This window comes from Haemaphysalis longicornis, unplaced genomic scaffold (genome assembly GCF_048455015.1).
Source record: "Haemaphysalis longicornis isolate Haplotype H1 unplaced genomic scaffold, Haemaphysalis longicornis Haplotype H1 scaffold_5, whole genome shotgun sequence".
In the NCBI taxonomy this organism is placed as follows: Eukaryota; Metazoa; Arthropoda; class Arachnida; order Ixodida; family Ixodidae; genus Haemaphysalis; species Haemaphysalis longicornis.
In genome coordinates, this window is record NW_027526385.1 from 163,757,072 (window position 1) to 163,769,168 (window position 12,097).

At 47.2% G+C, this 12,097-nt stretch overlaps 1 protein-coding gene across 1 annotated transcript in view; it reads left to right on the top strand.

The window, feature by feature from the left end:
• Nucleotides 1-12,097, top strand: part of LOC144139987 (transmembrane channel-like protein 1) — a 105,523-nt gene that overhangs the window by 20,220 nt on the left and 73,206 nt on the right. The window contains exon 2 of the mRNA XM_077672203.1: nt 10,880-11,023. Within this exon, the coding sequence (XP_077528329.1) occupies nt 10,880-11,023 (144 nt within the window). The remainder of the gene's footprint in view (nt 1-10,879; nt 11,024-12,097) is intronic.

Below are 12,097 nucleotides of genomic sequence, written 5' to 3' on the forward strand. Positions count from 1 at the left end.
CGGCCGCAGCGCGACGCTCTACCGACCAACCCACGGACGCGACGCTGATATCAGTGTTAGTGACGCGCCTTATATCTTTAACGCATTCAAACTACGTCGTCAGCGGCGTGCGTTGGCGACTCAGCGGCGTTATAGCGGCTTGATAACTGCGTGGTGTACACGTGATACTACAAACCCGATGGAAGAGATGGAAGAGAAGGCGGCGAGGCGGTGGGCTGCGGGGGCCGAGCGCAAGCGCCGCAAGCGGGCCGACAACCGTGCATTCGCACTTTCACATTCTCCCCCTCGGGGAAATGCGGGGGAATTTTTTTCGAAAAAAAAAGCTCAATTTCGCTTACCAGGTCACAGCTATTTTAGTGCCCCGTGTTCTCGCGCGACATTGCGAGAAAAAGCCAGCAATTTGAGACGATGTCCTCACGCAGCTCTGTTTTATAGTTTTTCATATTGACAACAGCTGTTGTCAGAAAATCCGCGCGTTGTGGTCGTGTCTGCTGCCATCTGCGCAGCTGCGGCCACCTATCAGCGCTATCGGTATAACCCAAATTCGTAATATTAGATACGGCGACACATTTTCGGTTTGTATCTGTAAGTAGTGTAGTATACACGTTTATTGCCCACAAGTGGGTAGGAGAGCGGGGGGACGATCTCCTGCGTATCTCAATCGCAAAAATAGCCACCAGTTATGCGGCCAGAAGTTATACCACGGAATTCATACGCCAGACAATCCTTCTGTAAAACCTCTCACGGCATTCCTGTGGCAGCTGCACTTTGTCGCAACATATGTAAAGCCTGCTTTTGCAGTGCACATATCATAGTGAGAAGACAAACTTCAGTTTACGCGAAAGAACATCCGACATCCACCTAAAATGCAGCCATATGGCTACGAAGGATAGCTATACAGCTTTCTCTGAAACTTCGCAGTTGAAAAAAAAATTCGCCCTGGTCCAGTAATCGAACCCAGGACCACCATCTATCAGTTAAAGTCATTGCAACAACCGAGCTTATAATAATGCTAGCAGATTGTAGCACGACAGCGTATTGATCAACAGCTCGAAGAGGGGGACATTTGTTAATAGCCCAGATTTAGGGGAAATCCCCTTTCTGCAAATGAACATTTTACATCCAGCAGAGATGCTACAAAAGATAGCTATACAGCTTTCTCTGAAACTTCGCAGTTCAGGAAAAATTCGCCCTGATTTTGCATTGGAACCCGGGACCACCGCCTATCTAGGCCAGTCGCTTTGTAAACCGAGCTAACTAGGAAGCTAGCCATTTGTAGCGCGAGAGCGAATCGACCAACAACTCGAAGCGACAGAGGTTAAGAGACAGAGGTTGAGAGAGAGAGAGAGAGAGAGAGAGAGAGAGAGAGAGAGAGAGAGAGAGAGAGAGAGAGAGAGAGAGAGACAGACAGACAGACAGACAGACAGACAGACAGACAGACAGACAGACAGACAGAGAGAGACAGAGAGAGAGCCTCTAATGCAGTTAGAAGTAACAGAGAAAGCTGTGTAGCTCTCCTTTGTAGCAGTTAGGTGGATGTCACATTTTCCTTCGCAAAAAACTTACTTCACCTTGGGGATTTTCACAAAATCTTGTCTGTTAAACTTTAGTGTAGATAAAATGTTCAAATGATACGAACGTCCTGCCGACCAATATTTCTCTAAAAGCAAAACCAGCGATCTAATGCTATGACCCCTCGACGAAATTTCTGTGATCGTATCTATGCGCTAAGTACCACATGACATGGCTGTAGCAATTGAAGCCCCCCCCCCCCCCCCTTTTAACGGTGACAACGTTTCAAGTTTCTGAACCGCATCGTGGTCACACAGACAAAAAAACGGACGGGAGCGGCCTGTAGCAGTTCGTACTTTCTGAAATATTCCGTTGTACTTTAGATACTTTGCCCTCATGGTGAAGCGCAATTATGAAGCGAAGAAAAGTCGGTTGCATGGGGGTAGCCAGGGGTGGGGGCGGGAAGGTGGGGAGGTTCGGTGTCAGAACACACCTCAAAATTTTATAAGTGGGGAACCCTCCCCCCTCACACACACACACACACACACACACTTGCCACATTTTCCCGCCCATGCTTTTTACACTTCAGTAATAGATTTAAATGTAAACTTCCCTATTTCGGTTTTCTTCCCTCCCATACCAAACGCTGTTCGCATCAATTATCGACACTGGAGTAAAAAATTCAGGGAAGCTTGCATTCACGCGCAAGATTGAAATGTCGAAGCTGTTGTAGGTGAGCATTGCCGGACACATATATAGTCTAGTTTCAGCATCATTGCTTATATTGCATGGTTGCGGTGCCAGAAATCGCCGTCATATGCATCGAAGAGGTCGTCGTCTTCTTCGCGGCCAGTGGGGTATGCAAAGTCGTCCTCAGCATTCTTGACCATTCTTTTAACCAGCTCAACTGCCGAAGCTTGCACTAAGTCGCGCAAAGCTTCAACCATAGCGCAGCTGGCAGATTTCTCTATACGTAAGCTCTGAAGGACACATCACAACGCATTTGTACAAGTTTCAAATTGTTTATTTATGTGCCCCGTCATCGCTTTTCACTGTGCTAGTAAAAAGTATCGTCATATTCATCGATATCATCGTGCTCTTCAAGCCAAGCATTACATGCGCGGTAGCGCTTGACGACAGCGCTAGAAATTTCTCTTTCTTTCTTTTTGCTAAAGCTATTGCGCGTGCCGCGGAAGCTCGGCGGACGCCGCGAGGCAAACGCTCTCGAGCGCTCCACATTTTTTCGGTATTTTTTAAATGCAGAGCATTTCTTTAACTCACGATGTCACACGGCGTTGTCGGCGTTGGCGTGCCTCGGCGTCCGCAACAGCCGTTCCAGGTGTGCCCTCTCCCCCACTCCTCCTCTCCCGCATCACGCTACCCTCCTCGCTCTCAACAACAGGTCTGCACCCCTCCCCCTACACTATATAAAAAAATAATACTTACCGCCGCCTGGTTTCGATCCCACGACCCTGTGGGCGGAACGCAAGGTACATGGTGCTCTACCCACTGCGCCACAAAGCCGACACAGAATGGAAGGCTACGAACGCGCCTTATATCCTTGACTCATTCAAACTACATCAAGAAGCTGCTGATACAACGCATTCACTACCTGCGGGCGGAACGCGAGGTACATGGGACTCTTCCCACTGCGCCACAAAACCGACACAGAATGAAAGGCTACAAACGCGCCTTATATCCTTGACTCATTCAAACTACGTCAAGAAGCTGCTGATACAACGCATTCACTACCGCCAACTCCCCAAACACTAAACGTTTACGCAATACACCCACCCCCTATGCGACGCATTTACTCGAGTCCCCCTCGCGGGGAGATGGCCCTTTTCCTGCAACACCGAACTTACGGCTTGCACAACAGCTCCGCTGTTAAAAACGAGACTATGATAAAAAAAAAAGAAAATGAGATATTGTTTGTGTGCAGAGTATTTTTACGCCTAGGGAATAACCCCCCCCCCCCCCCCCCCCCCCTGTAAAGAATTTCTGGCTACGGCATAGGTCGGTTGCACTGAACGCTTCGGGGCAGACCGATCGGTGAGACGTTTCCGAACACCTCTGCAACCCGAAAAGAAGCTGCTGACCTTGGCGCCGTACATAATTACTTTCCGCAAATTGCGCGCTTATTTTGCGACAATGTGTGTTATAGGTTGCGACAAATTCAAATTCACGCTGTGCGTTTTAAACCTTCCGAAGCAGCACGTGGGCTATCAGGCGCGCGCTCCGGATAATTTTTCACTACCTGCGGATTTTAACGCACGCCAAAATCTCGACACACGAGCGTTTAGCCTTTTGAGCTCCATCGGAAAAGCGGCCTCCGCTGCCGGATCGAACCCGCAATGTCCCTAGACTCAACGTCAGCACAACGCCTTAGGCACTGAGCCATCGCGCCGGGCGCTAGGTTGCGACAAGGTGTACGATAGTTTTCCACGAAATGCAAAATTATTAAGGGAAGCTTTCAGCCTTTCCATGATGTCGTCTGTAGTCTATCGCCATTCGTGAATGGTCGGGGCAGTATGGATTTGGGAAGGGTGGCACGGAAGTGCAAATTTATACAGAAAATGCGCCCCTCCGTCAACGACGGCGATGGTTGATTGCTAGGGAAAGCCATGGGAAGCCAATATCAACAAAGCACTAGAAAGCACAATTGCAGTGCAGTAAATCGTCCCGATAAGAAATACATTACCTGCATGGTAACGTGGTGGGAAGTGGGTCCCCTCGCTTCTGGGTTGGTTCCTTTGGTGTTCTACTTCATTAGCACAAAAGTGTTTTATTTTGGGATTCCCGAAGGTATCACTTACGTCATATTCGTCACGGAAGTGACGCCAGCACAACGAGGGAAGCGGCCTGTAAAGTGTGCACCCCTGCACACAGAGTCTTCTTGCTGGGAAGCAACCTTTAGTACTAAACAGCACGCGTTGGCGCATATTCATCGAGTGATTAGTGAGAAGTTTAGGATAATAGTGGTAGGGAAACCTGCACCGATAACATCAGCGCCACAAAAGACTGCGGAAAGGGAAATAAGTTTGAGCAACCTTGATTGGAAAAAAGCAGAGCAAAAGGTTTCCCCTCAGACAGCAGTGGGCCCGGACGGAATACCAATGCAACTGATAAACCTACTTGGACCTAAAAGTAAGGAATCGTTTATGAGGGCAATAGATAAGGTAATAGAAACCAAACAAGTACCAGAGGACTGGTTAGAAAGTAGGATGAATTTAATATATAAAGGCAGAGGAGACAAAGCCAGTATTGAGTCATACAGACCACTCACAGTAACGTTAGTGGTGTATAGATTCGTAATGCAGGCGATAAAATCAGAAATTCAAGCATGGATGGAAGAAAATGAAATACTTGGGGAACTGCAGAATGGATTTAGACAAGACAGGCGACTGGATGACAATCTGTTCGTGATAACGCAATGCATTGAAATTGCGAAAGCACAGAATAGACCACTATGGATTACGTTCTTGGACATTAAAGGGGCATATGACAACGTAAACAGAGAACGGCTGTGGAGAATGTTGAAACTCCAGGGATTAGATGACGAGTTAGTACAGTTCCTTATAGCAATCTATAAAGACAACAGAGTGCACCTTACTTGGGAAGGGCAGAAATGCGCCCGGCAGGTCAACATCCATCGGGGACTGAAACAGGGATGCCCTTTGAGCCCAATACTGTTCATGTTTTACATGGCAGGGTTAGAAAAGAAACTGGAAGAAAGTCAAGTAGGGTTTAGCCTAACCCATATGCTGCAAGGCGAAGTGGTACAACAGCATATTCCGGGAATGTTATACGCAGACGACATTGTTCTTTTAGCTGATAACCAAACCGATATGCAGCGGCTAATAAATATTTGCGGCCAGGAAGCCACTGACCTCGGGTTAAATTTCGGTGCAGAAAAATCAGGAATAATGGTTTTCAATGACGCTACCACTGACGTAGTGTATATCCAGCAAGGCGAATTACCTAGAGTCAAGGAATATAAATATTTGGGAGTGTGGATAAACGAAGGGGATAGCTACTTAAGTACTCACGAGGAGCAACTTAAGGTTAAGGGAAAGCGAAACGCAGCTATAATGAAGCATAGAGCTCTGTGGGGGTATAACAAATATGAAGTAGTAAGAGGAATGTGGAAAGGAGTAATGGTTCCGGGTCTCACGTTTGCGAATGCTGTACTCTGCTTAAAATCAGACGTTCTATCACGCCTTGATGTAAACCAGAGAACGGTAGGACGTCTGGCCTTAGGCGCGCATGGAAAAACAACTAACGAAGCAGTTCAGGGAGATATGGGCTGGGCGTCATTTGAAGTTAGAGAAGCTCAGAGTAAAATATGCTTTGAGATGAGGTTGAGGGCAATGGACCAACGAAGGTGGGCAGCTAAGGTTTTTAGGTACCTATACTTGAAAAGCGTAGACACGCAGTGGTTAAGAAAGACTAGAAGGCTAACGATGAAATACGGAAAGAACAGTGGGGAATCCAAAACAGCCAAGGTAACCAAAAAAGAGGCAAGGCAGATTGAAACGAATAAATGGAGGGAAAAAATGGAAGCCAAAACGTCGTTAGAGATGTACAGGGCTGAGAAGATGAACATCAGAAAGGAAAATTTCTACGATAATTCCCAGGGAAGTGCTTTGCTTTTTGAGGCTAGAGCAGGTTGCCTGCGAACTAAGAGTTTTGTGGGGAAGTATTCACAAAATGATGGGGTATGCGTGGTCTGCGGAAAAGAAACAAACTATGCGGCACATCGTGCTAGAATGTGAGGGTATCCATCCAAATCTACATGAAGGGAATATTGGGCTGTCAGAAGCCCTAGGATTTAAAGGTATCACAGGGGAAGTTAACTTCAAGGCTGTCGAGGGGACGAAAAGAAGATTAGAATGCTGGTGGACGAAAAGCAGAGAGGGGAATATTGCCTAGGACAGTTACCACTTGTAACAGAAAAAAAAAAAGTATTTTGTGCCTAATAAGCTTTTTGTGCCTGCCCTAAGCAGCGCTAGTATTGAACCAAAAGTGTAAAACATAGGTATATTAGTCTTTTTTGGTAAGATGACATGTCATCACCCCGATACAAAGGGGAAACCAATAGAAATCATCATCATCAGCACATTATATTTCGGGTTGTTTGTTTTCGGGTTTTATATTTTAACACGTAAGTGTTTTATGCCGTGATACACCAAGGTTTCACTGACGCCATATCCGTCATGGAAATGACGCCAGTACACCTTTACCGAAGCGACCTGCCAGCAGGACGTCGCTCGCCAAGCACACCCACAAGACAGCCGCCGACCCGCAAATCATGCTCAGCTGTAGATTTCGCTGTACATTTCACTTTCGTGTTTTAGCGATTCCCATGACAGAGGAATCAACCACAGTTTTTTTTTCTTTTTTGAAAAGCTTGGCGTTCTCACATCGTAGTCGTTTCGACGGAGGGATACTTGATTTTCTAACTGAGCACTATTTAAAGAATCCTCGCGGCCAGTGACTGGTGCGCCGCCTTGTGAGGCAGCATCGGGAGTGCAAAGACCGGCACGGCGAGAGCTGAAATCACGTGTCGTCTCAGCGTCATCACCATTCTTTTTCCTTCGTATCCTCTTCTTTTTCTCCCCTTTACAATAGCCTACAGTCGTGAATGGTAGCCCTTGTTAGGCATATATGAAGCCTTTGCGTTAAGTTGCCGTATATTCTATCATTGGGACGTGCCAAGTAGCATCAACTCATTGTTGGTCAAGCTGCCGGTACCGATTAACGGCGTTGAGCTCAAAACACTACGTTAGGCCTGACACCAGGCCAAGTTTGGCTTAACGTTTGCCTACCAGACCTACGTTAGGCTTAATGGTGAGGTGAACACACCGGCGTTCGCCTCACCATTCGCCACTGCCGGGATTCCGCAAGGTTTCATTAGAAGCGGCATGGTGGCCCTAGTGTTGCTCTCCAGTCAAATAAGGCATGTAGCGAAGACATACCTTTCTATACTCGCCTAATTGCCCCTTCGGTCGTTAGCGTGCTCAAATTACTCATGTAGACCTTTCCAACACATTTTTAAGTGTAAGACCACAAGAAGCTCTGCGCAAGTGCCCCACCCACCGCGGTGGCTCAATAACGGAGGCGTTGTGCTGCTGAGCACGAGGTTGCGGGTTCGATTCCCGCCCGCGGGGCTGCTTTTCGGATGGGGCATGATGAAAAGGGCCAACCCACGTGTGTAGAGATTTCGGCGCATGTTAAAGATCCCCAGGTGCTCAGAATTAATCCGGAGCCTTTCACTACGGTGCCCCCCATCGCCTAACTGTAGCCGTGGCACGTTACGTTACACCCCTCAATAAATCACTCCACCCACCCCCCCCCCTTACTCACCTATATAGTTATTAAGTTATTGTGGCGTTGCAGATACCTTGACCTCTCGCATTTCGCAGGCCCCGCGTTTGATTCCTGCCCAGTCAGAAATTTTCGCCCTCTTCTTTTCAACTCCCTTAACATTGTCTTTGCGCCGTCCGTAATTCCGTCTGCCATCTCTCGGCCCCTATACGCAAGATTTTCGGCTTACGCGTGTACGTAATGCTATGGCATTGCCGAGAAAATGAATGACAGCGCAAAAACCACGTGGTTGAAATTAATCCGGGGCCCTCCACTACGGCTCTGAAGCGTCGGCGTGTTAAACCTCATAATCAATCAATCAATCAATCAAATCAACGAAGTGCGCTTAAGAAAAAGTTGACTGATGCCAGCGTCCCTTGCTTCATCACGCGTAAGCGCTGTGAAAGATGGCGGGATTCGAAGGAATCACAGAAAATTGGTGGCAAACTTTTTATCCCAACTGCGAGTGTTCCGCTTTTCGTGATAAAGTAATTTTTGGCGCAGAAATATTTCAACACACAGCATCACCACACGACCAGTGTATTTACCACGCTATACACGTGTTTCAGGCCTCCTTTACCGGTTGTCACCACTGAAAGCGCGCGGAAAGCTGCGAGTCGGCCACAGCGTTTCCTCTGTGTAAAAACACATAAGAGCACACAAAAAAACCGTCCGGAATGTCGGGCAGCACGCCTGGCTGCAAGAATCTTTTATAATGAATGGTAGAGGGCCCAAGCGTGTAGGCGTAACGCAGGGGGGCCCCACCTGAACCGCGTAGTGTCCTCCATATGAAGAGAAGGCGGCAGGGAACAAGCTGCTGCTGCCTGCGTGGCGATTGCGCAAGCAGACTGCAACTCTTCACTCACGCCGCCCTGTGGCTTAGGCACGCCCTGCTTGCACAGAACTCTTTTGTTTTGTTCATGAAGGAAATGGAGGCAATATTACAACACACGCGTCGCACGAACGGTGAGGCGGTGTATGCCCTATTCCTAACAAGGTGTCTCGGTTGGTAGTATACCACCAACCGAGACACTATGATAGGATTTGATTGGATTGGATCTGTAGATCTCATTGGATCTATAGATCCAATCGAGAGCGCAGATCGAGCGAACGAAGGTCATTTTCAGGCGTACGACTCGACAGCTAGGGCAATTGTCCCGGAGCCAGTGTGGACATTGCAGTGGACATACCTTAAAATGTAGTGGCCAGACCTTATTATTCAACTTAGAAGCCCGAACACTGTCGAAGCATGCATTATGCCAATATATAAGCCGGAAAACTTAAATCCAAATACAACCACTAAGGCAAAGGTCAGTTGTGTGGAGGTGCCTTCGGAATTGAGCGATACTGCAGTATAGACTATACTGGCAAATTGATCATGGCTATCTCTCTGTGTGTCACGCACACACGCACGCATACATTCATACACGCGCACACCACGGCACGCGTACAAGGGCTGCTATTAACTGCGTCTTACCTTAGGTGCACTCATCTTAGTTACAGAAAAGATTATTCACCAATGGGCTTCAACTTCACAATTGAGCGTCATGTAAATGTATCCATCTTTATTCATCAACGCTCCTTTAAAACTTTTTCATGCAGAAGAAGAACCTTGCAGTATCCGTCGCAAACTCAAATACATATCACAAACTCAAATGCACATCGCCGCTCGCGTCGGAGCGGAGACACTCTGCTAAAAAAGGAAATCAGGGAAGCCTGCACTCACGCGTAAAGAGTTGAATGCCGTTGTGGGTGATCATTGACGGACGCAAAGTTGAGCTTCATTGTCGTTGTGGTGTCGTGGTTGACGTTGGCGGCATGGAATTTAATGACCTTATGTTGAGCAAAGCCAAAATGATCTCGTCGTTTCGGTCGACGTTTTCGTACGCCACTCCGCAAGCGCAACTTATCGTCTCCATCGGATGCTTTGCACGCCGAGCCTCTCGATGTGCGGCCTCTTCCTCGCCGTGTGAACTATCCGCGGCCGGGCCATGTGGATTCAATGATCACTTAAGCAGCTTCGACACTGAAGTCGCGGCTCTTCTGCGGTACAGGGCGCATGCGCACGACGACACTAGGACGAACGAAGGAGGGGCGTACGCTATGACGTGTTTTTCTCGTGCCGAGCAAGTATACAGCAAACGCTGAAGGGTTTTCTTTTTTTGTTTTTTTGCCAATTTTGACCAATCTTCCTAAGCGGGTATGCTTAGCGTGACGAACGCGCGCTCGAAGCACGCTTGCACGAGCGCTCGGCATTTTCTTGGTATTTTTAAAACTGCGGACACCATGCACAAACGATTTGCTCAACAGCCGCTGTTAAAAGTGACAATAAAAGAGCCAATAACGAAAGCAAACGCATATCCTTGCTCGCGTCGGAGCTATGTGTCTGTGAATTTATGACGTAGAGCGCGACGTAGTTTGCGCCTGATAAAACGACTAAGCGGACGACATTTTTATTGGTCTGCATGACCCCCGAGTTCCAAGACCACATATGTGCCGGTGTGTGCGTTATAATAACGAGGTCACCGGCAAAGTCGCACGCCGTTCAAAACCAGATCGGGACATTAGGCTTATGATTCTCATCACTTACACAAGCGATTGGAGTGTATTGTAAATAGGCACTATTTCTAAGATCAGTTAAGCGATAATAAAAGGATGTGCTTTTATGCATGTGTCTTTCATAGGGATGGTCACGTTAGGGCTCAAGAGAAATGGAATTCTCTCGTACCTTTCGCCTAAACTCTGTGCCACCGACATGTCGTGTGCTTAAAACTTCACAGGTCGTCCACATTTGCAGGGCCGGAATAAAGCAATAATTTTTCCAACTTCAAATGGTAAATTTGAAATGTATGTTGAGAGTCCAAACTGCGTGAGGTCCATATCGGTGTCTAAGCTGCGCCTACTCGAGTGTAGTGCACAGCGTATGTTTGAATGCGGGTAGGGTGCTAACAAATTTACGTTAGCCACCTCACTTCTGCAAAAGATCATCATGTTTTCGCAGCTTCGGCAGTGAGTTCGCCATCGATGTGGACGATCTGGACCAGACGGACGAAGAGGTCAAGGAAAATGTGCGTATGAACAAGAGTATAATAGAAACGTGCAAGCACCAGCCATGGCCAATGAATAAAAAGTACAAGATGCTCAGGTGAGTACCTGCACTAAAAGGGAAAATTATGAACGGTACTCTTTTATGCGTCAAATAACTTATTATCATTTGAACACGATAGTAAAGATACGTTTTACTTGTTTAACAGAACAGAGGACATAGTGACTGCTGTATAATGATCCGTGAATAATATTCGCTTGTTGGGCTCCTTTCGCACAACTGAACAGGTAAACGAAAATTACAGACCACAGGGGTTTGTTGCAGCGTTTGCACCGGGATATACTAGTGTGTGCCTGCTTGGTCGCCATGCGCGTCAGTGCATAATCGTTGCCATCCAGCGGGCAAATCTAATAAGTATCCACGACTGACATAGAAATGCACTAAAAATGGCCATCTGCCCTGTGAAACAAAGCCATACAAAAAGTCAGGCTTGCACGGGTGATGCCACTGCGCAGTCCACAATTTTCCCGAGTCAAATCGTGGGCTGCACTCCAAAATTGGCCCACTGTGGCGTTGAAATAACTGGTAATATTTCTTCAGGTGCGCGATGGTGAAGGATACCAACGAGAAATCTAACAGTGGAAACAGTGCTGGCACGTCAGCGCTATCTCCCATACCTGAATAAAGAAGTTATTCAAAATATACGAGAAGATCATAAAATGCTGAGACATTGTCGTGTCATGCACAAATTTCATAGACATGTATTGCTTACTCGGGGTTTCTTTTTTTTAATTTCTGAATATACTGTCTTAGACTCCGCGATGCCGTGCCTTGTCAACGGACAAAACGGCAACCTTGTGGCGCATCCGGGTTTGGCCGAAGCACGCCGGAGAAATATTACGAAACGAAAAAAGGAAATTTGTGGCGGCACATTGAAATGAATGTGCCTTGATTTGCGGACATTTTCGGAGTAGAGATGCAACTATGGGGTAAATAAAAGCGTTTCACACCATATACACTGGACGAAGCAGCATCCTAAACGGTAATTTTGACCTCTAGCAGCGTAAGAGTGCAATATTAAGAAATTTAAACAGCAGGCTCCGCCTGGCTAACTTATCTCAGCGTTAGTTGATCTATGAAGTGGAATGAGTGGTATAAAGCTTAGGTAAAGAA